Source organism: Cebidichthys violaceus, unplaced genomic scaffold (assembly GCF_023349555.1).
Source record: "Cebidichthys violaceus isolate CVI_PGR_0920_01 unplaced genomic scaffold, fCebVio1.0.p SCAF_12, whole genome shotgun sequence".
In the NCBI taxonomy this organism is placed as follows: domain Eukaryota; kingdom Metazoa; phylum Chordata; class Actinopteri; order Perciformes; family Stichaeidae; genus Cebidichthys; species Cebidichthys violaceus.
In genome coordinates this window covers 11,568,094-11,586,254 of record NW_027176285.1, presented here as the reverse complement: position 1 = coordinate 11,586,254, position 18,161 = coordinate 11,568,094, and the positions used below count along the sequence as shown (strand labels likewise).

At 41.5% G+C, this 18,161-nt stretch overlaps 1 protein-coding gene across 1 annotated transcript; it reads right to left on the bottom strand.

Moving 5' to 3' along the window:
- Positions 1–95: 95 nt before the first annotated feature.
- aebp1a (AE binding protein 1a) lies at positions 96–15,886 on the bottom strand. The gene is made up of 20 exons (XM_068706364.1): positions 15,301–15,886; positions 11,418–11,663; positions 11,271–11,330; positions 10,196–10,252; positions 9,597–9,656; positions 9,444–9,503; positions 8,922–8,999; positions 8,444–8,553; positions 8,203–8,342; positions 7,100–7,184; positions 5,997–6,141; positions 4,512–4,591; positions 3,899–4,022; positions 3,605–3,801; positions 3,251–3,424; positions 2,934–3,059; positions 2,587–2,833; positions 2,323–2,462; positions 1,535–1,634; positions 96–1,443 (listed from the first exon to the last, which is right to left on the bottom strand). Exons 1-20 carry the CDS (start codon positions 15,545–15,547, stop codon positions 872–874), a joined length of 3,048 nt encoding a protein of 1,015 aa, XP_068562465.1. The 5' UTR covers positions 15,548–15,886; the 3' UTR covers positions 96–871.
- Positions 15,887–18,161: the final 2,275 nt, after the last annotated feature.

Sequence of the window (18,161 nt, the reverse complement as noted above, 5' to 3'; positions counted from 1 at the left end):
CATATTTGCTATTTTGTCTCTGTCCGTCTGTCAGTTCTGTACAGATCAATAATATTTTCTTAACTATAAATAATACACAGACTCAGGTCTTTTAGAAAAACACTTTAATTTTAATCAAATGCATTCATCAGAACATTAAATCAGTTTAACTGAGGCCGGCAATCTCACTGTAAAGCCATTAAAGGATCATAAAGATATGCATATGTTTGTAATAAAGAAGTACCTAATCATATGTTTGTGTCGTAACATGCTGTATATTGTTTTATTGAGCCAATTCACATCTGTATAGTCTCTGCTCAGCAGAAGATTTATATTCCAGATCAATTATCTGTGAAGAATAAAACATATTCCTCTTATGAACGTTCCCTTAAAGTCACATTCATCTCCACTCACGATGACTACGCTTACATGCAAACTTTTATTCCACTTTTATTCCAAATAGGGCAATATTAAAAACGTTATATGATTCATATTCTGTTTGGATATTCTGAATTAGTTCTTATTGTGAATGGATCATGTTCAGATGAAAACGTGTGATATGTTGATATTCTTCAGGTTTTAGATCATTCTTTGGACATCTATGCAGCTCATTCACTATATATACGTATATATATATATATATATATATATATATATATACAGCTCATTCACTATGAGTTTCTTTCCATGTAAACAGCTTATTATGAATATTGTCTTCTTCAGAATAAGGGCAAAAACCAGAATATTTGGTGAATTTAAACGTAGTCATTGTTTACCCAACAAGTTGAAACTCTGAGAACTAAATATTTAACGAGTTGTGTGTTTTCTTTTAAAGCTGTAATGTTGCAGCAGACTGAAGTGGTTAATAAAGGTCTTATAGAGAATGTGATAATCAATCAATAGTGTATTCAAAGGGATAGTCCTGTGTGGGCACCGAGTCAAAGATGACGCTATCGAACGGGTTCTCAGTCATCCAACTGTCCACCGGGAACCAGGAGTCGTACCAGGAAGTGGTTCTCTCGGTCTCCGGTATCGTCGTGGGGGCTGTTGTTGTTGTTGTTGTTGTGGTTGTTGTGGTTGTTGTTGTGGTAGACGGAGTGGTGCTCAGACTGGCTCTTAATCTCTGCTGACGAAGCCGGCGTAGACGCATGATCCGGAGCCTCCTGAGACGCTCCGCGTTCTGAGCGGCGGAGTGACTGTCGATGGTCGGGGCCGCGGGGCTGGTGGCCGCTGTCGTCTTCGCCACGGTAACTTTGGGCACCAGCCGAATGGGCCTCTTGCCGTGGAGCGCCATGATCTGCTTGATGCGGTCCCAGTTGGACTTGGCCAAGGTGAAGCTGCACGAGGTGGCTCCGGAGTCGTAGCCCACCATGCACAGTCTGGTCTGAGGGGTGTAGCCGTCGGCCTTGGCGGTCACCCTGAACTCCCCGGGGTTCAGCAGCCGCCAGTAATCACCACCTGCAGCTGAAATGAGTTCGGAAAAACAGTTAGGAGCTGAAGTTCTTGACCAAAAAAAGTCTTTATTGTCATCTGAAATACAAAGAACCCAACATACCGGTTTTGACGTCGTGCCGTATTCCCTCTACAGATATGGTGGCATTGGGTAGCGGAGTTCCCTCCACGTCTCTCACGACACCTTTTATCCCTCGATTTACCTGCACAGGAAACAGTATTATTTCAGGTGTTTAAATGCCTCAAGTTTGACATTTGACAGTCGCCATCTTGTTTTGTTTTTTTGTAACCGGAAGTGACACGAGAGGGTGGAGCTAAATACAACCGAGCGTTTTTTTGGGGGACCAAAAAGTCGCAATTAACTTTCATGAGGGTGAAACAGACTGTGAAAGGTTTAAAGTTGTAAGACAAAAAATAACCTGACAAGTCCTAGACTGGACAAAATAAGAATAAAATAAAAACAACCTGTCAATCACTGGGTAGCCCCGCCCCTAAACCATACTCTGCTTTATGGTCTGTTTGACTCTAAATGGACCATAATTTACTAAATGAACATCATGCTGTATTGAAGAAGACTTGAAACTAGAGATTGAAACCATAAACTCATGTTTACAATGTTTACTGAGGTAATAAATCAAGAGAGAAGTAGAGTAATTTTCTCATAGACTTCTATACAACCAGAGGAGTCGCCCCCTGATGGACACTAGAGAAAATGCAGCTTTAACTCATGAAGCATGTGCTTCACTTTTCAGAACTTGAGGTTGTCCCTTGATTTTAACCAACATTACTCTAAGATGACCACACCACTTTCCATATGAATAACAAAACGGCGAAACCTTTTCACATCTATAGATTTTTGGGGGTCTCATACTTCATAAGTCCAGTTCTCACTTGTTCGATGAAGGACAGTAGAGACTCGCGGTTGTTCTCCCACTCGAGAGGCAGTTCACTCTCATGGGGAAACTTGTCACAGCCCAAGAAGATGGACAGCTCGAAGCAGTTGGTGTGCAGGTAGCTGAAGTCATTCATGCCTGTGGGAGAGGATGAGGAACAGGATGAGCTCTATTTTTCTGATGGGGACCCTCAAACAGATGAATCGGTCCATGATACCTGCTACCATGCTACTTCTTTGCTTCCCTCTGTGTCAACACTTACTGCCCACCACCGGATTCCAGCTGGCCCTGTTGGTGATGCCCTGACCCCCGGTGATGTCGTCTCCGTGGCACGAGCCCCGGTAGGTCTCCGTCATGGTCAGGTGGCTATGGGCGTACGACATGGCCAACCATCGAAACATGGAGTCGTCCGGTGTCTCCCTCAGAGATCCCTCGTTCTGCCGCTGAATGCGAGCCCACGTCTCCTCGTTCATGTCGCTGTTGCTTCTCCACCGCCGGCTATCAGTTGACTTATTAAATAGCATCAAAGGGATTATAGGGTTAATATCAGGCTGATGAGATCATCTATATGTTTTATTTGGTTCTTCTTAAATAGATAAATAAGCTTACAGAAATTGATGGACGCTGCATGTCAAAAGGGTATGCAACCAGTTTTTCGCCTCCTTGCAAATTAGCTCCCAGCACAAATGGGGTGCGCTCCATCCAGGAAATGATGGATTTCGTCTCCGTAGCAAGCTGTGAAAGCAAGAAGCAGAGAAAAGTGTGAATGTCAGCACGACGTGTAGGATCATAAGTGGTGAACGGGCCATTTGGTGTCTTTAGCCCTCTGAACCACAAGCAGCTTCAGGGCATTTTATTGTTGTTTAAAAATAGCATGCTTTTTGGTGGGTTTTAGGATTCAGATGGGTTTTTAAAAACAAACTCACAGAGCCGTTGAGGAAGTGTTCTGGGAGGGGGATGTGATGATTGGGCACGATGCGAGGGACCCAGCCTCTGTCCTCGGCTCCCCACAGGATGCTGTTGAGGTCGGGGAAGTTCTGGAAGATGTCGTAACCTTCTTCAGTCCAGTGGCCCAGAGCCCAGTTCCCCATCTCCGAGCCCTGGAGGACAGGAAGGAGGGCCACATTAAAGGTGTTGCAAAATGTTTGAGAAAGTGGTCCGACGCCACAAAAGTGCCATCTTGGTATTCTAAGATCTACCAGTGTTCTAACCCGGTCTCAGCGCTTCAAGGCGCAACAGTCACATCAATGTTCTGCAGCTAATTTTGCGCCCCATCGTACCATCTCGTAGGCCAGCTCATAAGCATCGGGGTTGAGCGAAGGCACCAGGTGTATTCTCACTCCGTCCACGAGGCGGCGCACTCTGGGGTTGTCGTCTTTGTACTCCTTGCACAGAAACTGCATCAGCAGGAGGAGGAGCTCTCGACCCAGCGCCTCGTTACCGTGGAGTCCGGCTGTGTACCGAAATTCAGGCTCACCTAGTGGATGCAGGAACAAAAAAACAAATATCACACATGGTGGCTGTTTGACGTTCACACACTTAGTTTGTTCTTTAGCCGTCTGTCTGTCTCGTACCCGTCTCGTGCTCTCCGGGGTTGTCGGAGATCTCCATGGCATACATCTTCAGGCCCTGAGAGCTTTTACCGATGTTGTAGATCCTGGTGATGTTGGGACACTCTTCGTTTATCACCTTCATCATCTGGAAGGGAAACAAAAAAAAAAGCTGCATTCTCTCTAGTGTCCACCAGGGGGCGACTCCTGTGGTTGTATAGAAGTCTATGAGAAAATGATTCTACTTCTCTCTTGATTTATTACCTCAGTAAACATTGTAAACATGAGTTTATGTTCTCAATATTTAGTTTTAAGTCTTCTTTAATACAGCATGATGTTCATTTAGTAAATTATGGTCCATTTAGAGTCAAACAGACCATAAAGCAGGGTATGCTTTAGGGGCGGGGCTACACAGTGATTGACAGGTCTCTACCAGAAACGTATACGGTGTCTCTACGTCACTCCTCCTCAGTCCATATATGGTCACTTCCTGTTTACTGGTTGCAAACAACAAGATGCCGACGGCCAAATCGTCAAACTCAATGCCTGAAATCGGCGGTCCACAAACCAATTAGTGACATCACGACGACTACGTCCACTTCTTATATACAGTCTATGGTCAGAATTGAAAACAGACCTGTCTCATCTCCTTGTAGTTGTGGTGACGGAAGTCCAGATCGTCAGATGGGTTGACTTCATTCTCACTGCGGTAGCTGCCTGAAAGAAGCAACATGATAGTAGTTGACTATATTTGATTTGCTGTTAATGTTGTCTGTCTTTCTGGTGTAAAGCTGCTAGTTATGGGAAACAACAAAGATGTAAGAAGTACTTAGTTCTTTTACTTAAAGGGACAGTGTTTAGGATTTAGTGAAATCTAGTGGTGAGGTTGTAGATTTCAACTAACCGAATTCCCCTCTGCTCACTCCTTTCTAGACATGTAGAGAACTATGGTGGCCTTCAGGTAATATTAAAATGTAAAAGTTTCTCTCCAGAGTCAGTGTTTGGTTTGTCCGTTCTGGGCTACCATCGAAACATGGTGGTGCAACATGGCAGACTCCGCCTCCCTATGTAGATATGAAGGACTCATTCTAAGCTAACGAAAACACGAGTCTTAGTTTCAGGTATTTTATACACCAAGTTCTGCAAATGAATCCCTCTAAATCCTACTAGAACAAGTAGTGATACTACAGTGTACAAATACTCTGTTACAATTAAAAGTTCTGCATTCAAATTTTTTGTTTAGTAAAACTATAAGCATGTACTAAACATGTACTAAAATCACCAAAAGTAAAAGTAGTCATTATGCAGAATAGTCAATTTCAGAATAATATATGTAATGTTATTGATTTATATTTATATAATTATTGATGCATTAACGTGTTCATCTCTTTAATGTTTCAGCAGGTAAAGTTGGAGGTCATTTTAATTACTTTAAATACTGCTGGGTAGTTTGTCTTGTTAGTTTCCCTTCTCAATTAAATTCAGTTTTCATCTTAACTATAATAATTCATAATTTATTAGTTGATTATATTTTGCATTATTAGTCAGAATTTGCAAAGTAACTAAACTCATGTAGTGCAGTAACAAGTACACTGTTTACCTCTGAGATGTAGTGGAGGAGAAGTAGAAAGTAGCAGAAAATGGATACTCAGTACAAGTATGTCAAAATGTTCTCATGTACATTATTTTAGTAAATGTACTCAGTTACATTCCAACAATGCAAGTCTAACACTATTTGTAATGATAAGTAGGCCTCATGACATCAATAGCAACTTCAAACCAAATTCTGTGATCTTATTAGGATTTTATAGAAACAGCAGACAATGTAAATACTTTTAAAAGATTTGTATGTAAGTACCGTGCTGGAAGAAGTTAGTTAAATGGTGGAAACACTTCACAGTTATTCTGTGAGGCAGTTATGTAACACACCACTGAGGTTATGAAGTTTGTGTTGTGAAATAGTCTCTTTTTAAGTTGAAGTTTGGCAGAAAGTTGAGTTTTTCCCTCCAGTGGAGGATGACATATTCCTGTAAGGAATGAGGAAGCTCCCTGACTCAAGAAACTCTTCCAGAACCTGTGAAAACTGAGCGAGATAAGAAACAGTAGATGTGAATATACTGACTGGGGAGTTGACAGGCCAGGATCTCGGCTCGAAGACACAAGCTGCCGTTCCAGCTCTGAGGCAGGATGCGGATGTAGCGTGCCACCACGGGCGCCGCGAACTGACCCAACACCGGCGTGTCCTTGTCCACGTTCGCATAGAACAACTGCAGGAGAGGACGAAAAGTAAAGCTAAGCTCGTCTTCCTCGGGTCCACAGGGAAGGACAATACATAATACATACAATACAATACGAATAGTTTGAATATTACAGTCAGATACAAAGTACCATATACATTATGCATCCATAACTTCTTCTAAAGAAGGATCGGGGTCTACAAAGGACTTCTAGTCACATGCTAAGTGGCTTTAGGTGAGCCTTTAATCAGTTTTTTTAAATGACAGTTTGTTACCTATATAAGTTACATGAGGAGGTGGTGAGTTCCAAGCTGTTATTGAACTGTAGATAATCAACGAGGTTGTGTTCTTGGGGTTTGAGGCATCAAGTGACCTGAGCTGGTGTTCCTTGTGTTACGGTTATGTCTTATGTCGCATGTGTTTTTGTGTTTGGTTGAAGAAATATTCAGGTGTCTGATTAAATACTACATCTGTGAAAAACATGAGAAGGCTATAGTGTAGAACCATGACAAGAGTGCATATATGCTCTGTTCGTTCTTATTGAGCACTGGAGTGCCAATCAGGCTGCTCGGTTTTCAACTATTCCATTTCATTATCTTTAACCGCTTATTCTGTACATGATTGCGGGGCGGACTATTGCAGGGCTGTCATATAGAGATCCACATCCACACCTTCAGGCAGTTTAGAGTCATCAATTAACCTAAGCTACATGTCTTTGGACTGTGGGAGGAAACCGGAGTACCCGGAGAAAACCCAAGCTGTGACGGGGAGTACATGCAAACTGGACCCAGAACTTCTAGCCCGGTAATCGAACCCGGAGCCCTCTTGCTGTGAGCCACAACACCACCTTGCAGTATTGCAGGTGAAAAAAGACCAAGGACTGTAATACTATGCTATTGCAATTTTCCTTGTCATTCTAGTCACTATGCCGTCAGCTGTAATCTATCTATTGTAAGCTGTTACTCGTTATTGTTTCATTTCCACTCACCCATTCAGCGTATCCGTCGTGAAGTGTTGTCCAGTCACGACTGTCGTTGCTGAAGGCCACAAAGTAGGAGGACACAAAATCCTCACTAGGGAGGAAAAGGGATTCATTATTCCATATTTTGATTGCCCTGCATAGAAGCTGATTTCTGCCAGGACGAGAAAAATTAAAGTGTTTGAGCATCTTTCATTGTTTTGGTTTGACAACCAACCTCTTTGACGTTTTGGTTCAGTCTCATCACACTGGCAGCTGTTTTTTAATACAAAAAGCTCTAATAGACCCTCTGTTCACTACCTGCTGAGTCAGAGACTAGCTGGTGAACAAAGTGCAGCATTTAGCAGCTAAAGAGACAGATATTTAACTCAGGAGGTGGTGGAGACCAAAAACAGAGCAAAAACAGAGAATATAGGACAAACACAAAGACTCCTCCTGAGGACTCATTCAGATTCAGATTTCTCTCTCCAATTAGCATATAAATGACACAATCATTTGTATGTCAAAAGTGCAATAGAACATCGTTCTTTTCATTTGTACGCCATGTAGCATCCTCGTGAATGTGCTTCGTTTCAAACATGGGACGTATAAAATGTGAGATAGACTGCTTATGGCGGACGGGTCAAACAAACACTGGTTCGAGTCCTATGTCCTACATTTTCTTTGTGACGTTTGAGACGTGTTTTTCTGTTGCGTTGCATCTCAACATATTTTTACATAGTTTACCATGATGTGACAGTTTGCAGTTTTTTCCCCATCATGTGATATAGCCTCCAGAATAATATCAGTGTTTTAAAAATCATATTGTTGATCCCCTTTAAATGTATATCTTTGTAGTGTTTTCAGCTCATTGTGCTGCCCCATAGTGGCCAAAGAAATGTGATAACTGAAGACTCCAATTATCAAATTTTTTGAAATTGAAAAGAAGTTGTCAAAATTCTGACACTTAAGACTAAAATATGAGAAAACATCTACTTCTATTTTATAAATTTGACTTAAAAAAAAAGTCAGTCCCAACCTTTATTTCCCTACAGAAATGAGCTTCCATACTTCCATAAAAGTGACACACAGAAAGCTCTGCGTTCATTGTTTGAAGTGGAGTTGAGACTCACATTTGCTCTGAGTTTCTTCCCTGAGTGATGACCCCGGTGAACTCCACCTCTCGGCGGGCGTCGACCTCGAACCAGTGGTTGCTCTCCTCTGACTCTGCACACCAGGCACCGCCGTACATGTCGTCGTCATTATCGGAGCCCTGCACGCCAACGCAGATTATCTTACGCTTATTATCATAAAAAACACTAAACGGATACTTTGAGAGCAGACTCGCAGATGTAGCTGTTGTATGAGTCTCACCTGCATGTTGAGTCGTCCCCTCTGAGCCGAGAAGCCGTGGTGAGACTGAGAAGAAGCCAGTAGCTGGTCGTCCTCCACGCGGTGGGACTCCAAACCCAGAGGAGGACACTCTGAGGGGGGAAACAAACAGGATGCATGATGGTCCAGAAACACTCTGATTAGAAACACTCACTGGCTTCATTCCAGGGAGCAGCTGTCGAAAGCAGTAAAAAGTACAATATGTAACTCTGAGATGTAGTGCAGTAAAAAGTACAATATTTATCTCTGAGATGTAGTACAGTAAAAAGTACAATACTTATCTCTGAGATGTAGTACAGTAAAAACTACAGATCAAGGGGAGTAGAAGTATAAAGTAACAGAAAGTTTAAATACTCAAAAAAATACCTCAAATTTGTGTTTAAGTACAATAGTTCAAAAGCAAAACCTTTACAAATCTGTCTTTAATTTCAGACTTTAAAAACAAACTTTATTTTCTTACTTTTGAGTTCAACAGGAAGTGAGATCTGCTTCAGTCGCTCCTCTTCCTCTTCCTCCCATTTCTTCTTCAGCCGCTCGGCTTCTCGGCGTAATGAGAAAACAACATGTGTCAGAACACGGACCTCGCTCTCCAGCCAAACACCGCTGCACAAAATATTTCCACATGTTCTTCTAGTGCACCTTCATGCATTCCTCACACATTCCTTCAAGATGAATGTGGGTCACTTTAGTCTGTTTGAGTTCATATCTTCAAGGTTGTTTGTGCAGAAAACCGGATTTCAAAGTTTTGGAACTTGGTCTGATCTTTTCACTTCCTCTCTGCCCTGAAATCATCCGCTGCTCTCTGAGCTTTAAATAACAATCCACATTCTTCCTCCCACCTCAATCCTCAATCTCCTCTAGTCATTCATAACAAACCACTGAAGAATTAAGGACGAAAGAAAAGTCTGGTGTTATTCTATATTTTTCTAATTGTTAACGTTCCGTCTCTCAATAAGCCCTAAAAAAGTGTAAATTGAAAAACCTTTTTCTGCCTTTTCTTTTCGAGCTCTCTCCTCCTCCTCTTCTTGTTTCTTATCGGCCACTGTGAAGAGAGAATCAGAAAGACTTCATCTCACTGCAACGATCAATAACTCATTTAGTAATTGATGGGAAGTTATGTTGATGATCGACGTACGGTCAGCGTAATCATACTCTTCATACCAGGGCACGACATACGGGATGCCGGTGGTTTCCTCTGAAACACAAGCAGATAGATGATTACACACTTTTCTTTATTCCACAATGAGCCCTAAGTATGGAAGCCCTGAGAGGCCAAGGTTAAAAATAATATAACAGTCTGGTAACACTTCTATCTAAGACAATATATCTCCTATCACAATATATTGAAATAATTAGTATATATCCTGTATACAAAGAAGATGAGCTATAAAAAAACTAATTTACGTTTTACCTCTCTGGGCTTCCATACTTCAATGAAGTATATGAACACAGTTATACACAAACATATAAAAAGAAACTGAAATAAAGTGAGTGAACAGTGACACATGTTACCCAGTAAAATGCACATCTACAACACAATAAAGAAGAAAATTATGAAAATGCAAAACAAACCTGGAGCGATCTTAACACAAATATGATAAGAATAATGTTCTTGATTTCACAAATCCATTTTGTCTGATATTTACCACTCTTAACCAAAAAAATCTGTCATATGCATTTTTGCAATTCTAATTTTTATTATCCATAATATATAAGAATACAAATAAGGGGTACCTGGTATATACCTGATGACCTCAGTAGTTGTTGCAGGATATCTACCACGCACCACATCTGTGAGGAACATACTTTATTATGAAAACATTATAACATTATTATTATTATATTAAAACGGAAGTGCATCATCAGCATAGAGGAAAAAAATCTGCATGAACAAAATATTGTGTTTTACGTTCCCTCCTTTAAAGTCTTTGTTATTTAGTCTCTTTATTCACTTGTTGAACACATCTAAATATTCTCTTTTTTTGTAAAATATTTTGGAAAACCTTCGTTGATGAAAAGCTTTTTTTGGAGATGTCGGTTTCTTTGAGATGTCACCTGCATGAAAGAGAGAAAGCGCTTCATTTTATAGCTTCAACTGCTCTCTAAGCCTTTGATTAACAGTATTAATTACTTCCAAACAGACTATTTTACTTGTCGGCACTGGTGGAGGAAGTAACAGTAGTAATACCACAGTGTAAAATACTGCATGCAAAATCTTACTTAAGAAAAGGCAGAAGTATTTGCATAACAATGTACTTCAAGCACCAAAAGTAAAAGTACTCATCGTGCAGAAAAATCTTTATTTTAATTATTGTATTATAACTATTGATGCATTAATCTGTTCATCATTTTGATGTTGCAGCTGGTAAAGGCGGAGTTGATTTTAGCTAATGTGTTTGTTTTATCTGCTGGATAGTTTGTGAATTTTACCCCGAGGGTCAATAAAGTTTTATCTTAATCAATAATAATCCATCATTATTATCTGTTGATTATTTTGTCTGATTAAACTAAATGTAGATGTATTAATTGTAACAAACGTAGCAATTTCATATTACTCTTTGATATCTTAAGTGTTTAATTATATATTATATCATATTATATCATTAATCTGAATCTGCAAGCAACTTAAGTTATTAAATGAATGTAGAGCAGTACAACATTTTATATTTCCCTCTGAGATGTAATGGAATACAATTATAAAGTACCAGAAAATTAAAATGCTTTTCTGACATAAATGGCCTCGACTTTATTTTTTGTATTTTGTGAGCGAGCTCTTAATAACCGGTCCAGTGACTCGTGAAAGTCTCACCCAGGTCCGGCTCGACTGGCTCTTCCACTCCAGGTCCGTTTGGGTTCACAGGTTGAGCCACTATGAGGATCAATTTAAATTGTTAAAAACCATATATATGAACAATATTCTCTTATTCTCTCTTTAGAAGCTTGATATAATACTTACATGTGCCCCAGCCCAGTTCAATCAGCAGCCGCTCTTCTTCCTCGTCCAGAGGAGGACTCTGGACGTCTGGCTGCGTCGTGGTCGTCTCCTTCGGTTTCTTGGTGGCTTTGGGCACCTTCGGTTTCTTTGTGGGTTTTGGTGCTTTGGGTTTTTTGGTGGGCTTCGGGGCTTTTGGCTTCTTGGTGGGTTTCGGGGCTTTCTGCTTCTTTGCTTTGGCTTCCTTCTCTGCTGCTTTCTTTGCTCTGGCTTCAGAGAGATGAGTTAAAAAAAAAGTAAAACATTCAGTTATTTGAAGCCAGTACACACAAAGACGCTTTGCAGCTTCTTTAAACATTTTATTAGATGGTTATATGAAGTTTTATTGTCGCTTTTTTTGTTAGCACAGACGATTTTACAACAAGTAACAAGTTACTGTAGCTATAAAACAAGTTACAACTCAGACACATAAACGCAGCAGGAGCTGGTTCTTGTCCAGTTCATTGGTTTGTTTTGGTCCGATACCAAACAAGGAACAGTGGAGACCGTTGCCAAAGGTCTAATGATCTCCCCAGTTGTTCCTTTGACAGTCAATACTGTACAGCGTACATGAAGGAAAAGTTATATAAGAGTTTGATCTGACGGCAGAGCGAGAGGAATGGTCATGGTCACGTTCTGTCCTCACTGTAAATTAACTCATCGTATTTACGTATTTAGAGCACAGACTCATGTCTGTGCTCTAAATACAAAGTTGTAGTCCGGATGTGGTTAGCCTAGCTTAGCATAAATAATGATACAGTGGTACACAGCTAGCCTGGCTCTGTTTATAGTTAAAAAACACAACAACACCTCTAAACTACTTTTAAACTGGTGACAAACCTTTTGAAAATAAGAAAACCATAGCGACTCATTTCACAATACACTCTACAAATTAAGGTGTCTTTTGTAAAGGTTCCACTTGGTTGGACCCTTTCACCAACTCTAACATGCTTTAACCACAGACTGTATTTAAGAAGTGGACGTAGTCACTGGACGTCACTCATTGGTTTGTGGACTGATGTTTTGAAGCCTTGAGTTTAGTGGTTTTGCCGTCGCCATCCTGGAATACGGCCGCGGCCATGTTGTTTCTTTTGCAACCAGTGAACAGGAAGTGACCATATCTGGACTGAGGAGGAGTGATGTAGAGACGTCGTATATGTCTCTGGTAGAGACCTGTCAATCACTGTGTAGCCCCGCCCCTAAAGCATACTCTGCTTTATGGTCTGTTTGACTCTAAATGGACCATAATTTACTAAATGAACATCATGCTGTAATGAAGAAGACTTGAAACTAGAGATTGAGACCATAAACTCATGTTTACAATGTTTACCGAGGTAATAAATCAAGAGAGAAGTAGAGTCATTTTCTCATAGACTTCTATACAACAAGAGGAGTCGCCCCCCTGATGGACACTAGAGAGAATGCAGCTTTAACACATGAAGCTTTGACTTCAGTCGGCAGAACCGGAGGTTGCCGCCTGGTTTTACCTAAAACCATTTGTGTAAGGCTCCACCCAGAACCCCCTCTAGAGGATCCATCCAGAAACTTTCCACCTCCTAAAGTTGCTAACAAGAACCCACCCAGGGAGGTCTACCTAGACCCCTCACCGTGGTTTTAGTTCAACAGCTTAGACTGGGGCCGTTTTCTTTTAAAAAGCATGCTTTCAACAGTCCTTGACAAACTATTTCTCCGGAAAATAGTTCCTTTGATGAAAAGGGTTCTTAATGGAACCCTAATCTTGCAAAGAACTCTTGAAAAAACTTTATACATGTCCACATTTTAAATACTTTATAAATGAGACTGAGTAAATACATTTTGGTGGAGTCCCAGACTTTGGGAATGAAAAATGTAGGCGATCTCGAACCTTCAATCAGCTCAGTGTGGCGTCACACCTCCTCAACTGTCTGATGAGAACATGATGAAAGACTTTAGGTAGTTGGTTTAAACTACAAGGAATATTACATAGAGGAGATCTTCAGTGTTTTTAATCCGCCACCGTTATGCAACCGTCATCAGACTCAGAAGGTGGCTTGTTTTCTTCGGCTAGACGTGTTTCCTGTTGTTCCACTGGTCCTTAAACTGCCAACCCATTACTCACCCCCGGAAAACTGGGCGTTTCATGGCCGTCTGTGACTGTGCACAGAAATAACAGACAACATGTAACACCTGCTTCAGGTCCAGTGTTCACACTTCAAGGCTTGTTTTGAGTTCTCAGACACAAATAGTTTCTGTGATAAATGAATAATGGTGAAATTTGTTCTTGGTAATTTACTCTAAATAACTGCACATTTGTTAAGTGTCCTCTGTCCTGTCTTGCAGTGTCAAAATCTAATTTATGAACCAAATTTCCATTCAACGATTGTTGAGATATTTCAGTTTGGACCAAAGTTATGGATCAACCGGCTGACCGACGGATAAAAAAAATATATAAATCAAGGTCTACTCATAAAACGGTTCTATGATATTTTACGAAGTTCATTTGTTGTGCATTTTCCTACAAAAGTCCAGCAACACGTTTGTGAAATATACTTAGTTAGGTTCAGGAAAAGATCGTGAAATACGTAGTTAGGTTTCGACAACAAACCTACTTGGTTAGGTTTAGTAAGAGATGGTCGTTTAGGTTAAAAAACAAACAGAAGTGCCGTCACTGCATTACGCAAGTTACGTGACAGCTTTGACTCCTCGTATCACACGGGGAACTAACAGCGGCCTACTGGATTAAAGACCGCTGGTTGTTGGATCAATCCACCTCCCATCCTGCCCTGTGCATGCTTTTACAGTCTTTATTCCTGGTTAATGATTAAGTGGATAACAATTTAACTAAATAATTTAGTCTACAAATGATGGCGCGTTATTCGTAGGTATACCTACACAAATGCTGGATGAGAACAGCCTGAATAATCACATGTAAGTGGCTGTACAGTCTTTCCAGTATATACAAATGTAACAACTTCTTAAATAAATCTGTGTTTAATCAACTTAATACAAACTAGTTGCATCGAAACATTGGTGGCTTGGTCGTAGTCTGCTGCGTTTGGCGGGTTAACTTTCCAGCCATGCATACAGTAAATGTTATCAAGTAAACAGAAGATAACAGCGTTCATGACACGATGGACTGCAAAAATCTGATTGTGAAACGAGGCTGATACAGAAAGCCTTCTCTGGATAAACAAAAAGTTGAAGTTGAGTTAATTATGGCCTTCTTCTGTAACGTAAATCAGCCACACATGAAAAACTCTGAGCGCTAAGTCTTGTGGTTTTGCTTCATGCAGCGGAAAAGTCAGTGCTGTTGAATCAGTGCTACTGAAAGTGGGCCCTCTCGTAAATCCTTCCTGCTCACTTCTGGAAAAACCGTAGTGGAAAATATTTCTGCTGCATGTTGCTCAGACTTTGTGTCTTTTCCTGGAGACGCAATCAAGGTGAAGACGCCGTAGAAGCTCCTTCTCTGATCAGTTGAGATGGTAGTTTGTGTCGGCAGCTGTGCGGTCAGACTGCCAAGAAAATGTCAGACCACCAACTGCAAGTTTCTGCCTTGTCATCTCTGAATCACTGAGATACTTTTACCAAAACAACCCCCCCCCCAAGCTCTTCTGCTATTCTGGCTCTGAAATGCAAGTCATGAGAAGGTTTCTGTGAGCATATGGAGGATCTGTGGACAAGTAGGGAGAGAAAGCCGGAGCTCTAGATAACAAGAGTTCAAACCAAATGTCTTCCTGCCTCAAAAGATTGATTGCAGCCGTTCCTGTATGTGTATCTGTGGCTGCAAGCTCAGAGCAGAGCTAAAAAGGTCAGGTTTCCCGCCCGTGGACGCTTGAATTCAAACATCACCTGAACAGCAGACTCGGTCGTACCTTTGGCTCCTTCTTACCTGCCTCAATTTCCTCAGGTGTCTTCTTCTTCTTTGGCTTCGTCCTCTCCTCCACCACTTCAGTGGGCTCGTCTGACATTTGGACGCCGTCCTCCTCCCCCCGTCTCCATCGCTCCACCAGTCCTCTGGTTTCTCTCACGTGAATCCGACCTCTGGAGAGTTTGTACTCCTGCACATCATCTCCAGCTCCTACCAGAGCGCAGCTCAGGGTCAAACCAGCCCAGACGACCAGCAACTCGGCCCTCATTTCTCCAAATGAAAAACACAACGCAGACTGGGGAGAGACAGACCAGACGAACTCCCTGATCTCAAACAATCTGTAAAAAACTACTTTGGACTCACGGTAATTAACGTCTGACCTGCAGACACACAGAATAAACCTCCCGTTGAGGTCCTGACGACGTCTCTGCAGACGTTTGTGTTCGGCAGAGAAGAAAAGGATGAGCTTGCAGAGGTCTGGAGAGCTTCCTCCTCCTCTGAAGGCGAGTCAGCGTGGAGAGAGGGAGAAAATGTTGTGGTGCTGGAGGTTTTAAAGCCTCCTGATCGTGCTGGAGAGGAGTATCTGTCTGGACTGGATTTTCTCCAGCAGCAGCAGAGCAACACACCTCCCTCCTCCTCCTCTTCCTCCTCCTCCTCCTCCTCCTCCACCACATACTCCTCAGTCACATCTCTCCCTCATGGCCCTTCACCCCCTTTTCCCCTCACCCATCTCTGAGCAGAGGGGAGGAGCATCTGCCACATGTGACATTCCTACGAGGGAGGGAGGAAAGAGAGAGAAAGAAGGAACTTTAAAGAAAGACCTTTTAATCTGGTTCTTGATTTGATTAAATGATAGCAAACACACATTAATAGACATATAAAACATTTCTTCTGAATAGAAAAATAGACATCAGGATCTCTGCTGGCCTAGAAAGTCATATGCAGTGTATACTTATATATGTCATGAAATATATCTCAACCTTTGTTAGTTTAAAGCAAGACTACGTAACTTTTGAAATATTAAATAACAATGTTGAATTCAAAATTAAAGGTGCCCTTTTCTCAATTCAACACTCTCTCACTTGGTCTGGTATAACCGGTTGCTTAAAGGTACAGTTCGGCCAAAAATCAAAGTATTGTTCCTCTCACCTGTGTTGTTATTTATTGTGTGCTGGAGGTATCGTCTGTACAGATGTCTGCCTTCTCGCTGATATACAAACTTTATGTCACTTGTGGTGCTGGAAGCAGACTACAGATCTTACTGAGAGCAGTTTCAAGTAAGGACTATTTTCTTTCTACCGAACCACACCCACCGGCCGTATCACTGTGCAGAAGGAAGAGTGTGTCTACTCACGGACGAGATGTAAACGTTAATGGCGTCCTCCTCTGCTGAGCTGTAGCGTGAGCTAGCAGTAGCAAGTATAGACGCACGCTTCCTTCTGCACGGTGATATGTTTGGTTGGCAATCAGCAGAAATAAAGTAGTTCCTACATGAAACTACTCACAACGAGGTCTGTGGGTTGTCTTAAGTAGGCTGAGTGACATCTAGTCTTGTTATACTGGAGAGAAGGCAGACATCTCCAACACTCAGATACTCACATTAAAACAATCTAGACTGATAATTCAAAACTACAGGTGAGAGGACAAATGTGTAGTTTAGATTCTTTCATTGTGGTCCTATTTCTCGTTGTGTGTCTTGACTTTGAAGTCCAACATTCTCTCTTTTTTGCTCCATTTTTGGTCTCCTCCTCCAACTTCTGAGGGAAATATATGTCTCTTCAGCTGCTAAATGCTCCGCTATGTTCACCAGCTGGTTTCTTAACTGAGTCTGTCTGCTGTTTGCTGCTGAGCAGGTAGTGAACAGTGGCTTTTTTAGGAGTATTTGCTCTAAAAACAGCTGGAGCAAGGAGAGGAAGGGCGAGAGTTTCAGAGTTTTTCATGACCATATATGGAGATGAGATGAGTCGAAGGTGAATCGGCGCCGCAGGAGACAGGACGGTGGTCAAGCGGGGGGTCGGATGGACGGAGCTTTTACGAGGAGGTGGACCAACGGACATTACCAGGATCATCATATGGACCAATGGAGAGCATTGTCTGAGGCCAGGAGGAGACAATTGAATTTTGGCCAGCCACTGAAGTTGTTACTAGATTTTGAATGTAAACCACTGACTTTTGGGTATAAAAACATTGTTCGGAGAGACGCTATTCAGTTCTTGGCGATCTTCTTTACTGTAAACTGACGTTTGTTGGCCGGTTAGGGGGGGAGAGTGTTTGAACTCGGTTTTGCGATTCCTTACTGTCGACAGTGTAATTCAGTTTGTAATTGTTTTTTAGCATTTGTGAATTATTAAATACTTTTTCATTGTAAGCCGGATCCAGCTGATTTTTCTTAGCGTGACTTCGTTGCTCAAACAACAGAGAAAAAGCGAGAGGTTCGCGGCCTCCTGCGAGCAGAGGTCTCACTCCACCACAATGATGAGAGCAGACGTGAGGGCTGGAAAACCAAAACAAAGAGCTGAGAGAGGCAACAAAGTTCTGAGTAGCTGCAGAGTCAGGTGATGATTATCTGTGGGTTGGTCACATGTTGGTAAATATGCATGGCATGTTTAAACTGTCTAAATGTTAAAAAGATGTGGAATTCACTCATTTTATAAAGTAATATCTCGATGAAGTAGACGTATTACACAACAATTTTTCGATTGTGGTCAACGGCGGGACACACAGCGTTACCAGATGTGAGGACTGAGTCGTGTTTTAAATTCAGCAGAGTCGACATTCTTCAGCAGATGATTGACTGAGAATGATTAAGACAATAAGACAGTTAAAGACGTTAAACATGCTGCTATTATGCACTCATACAGAATACAACAACAGGTTTTATG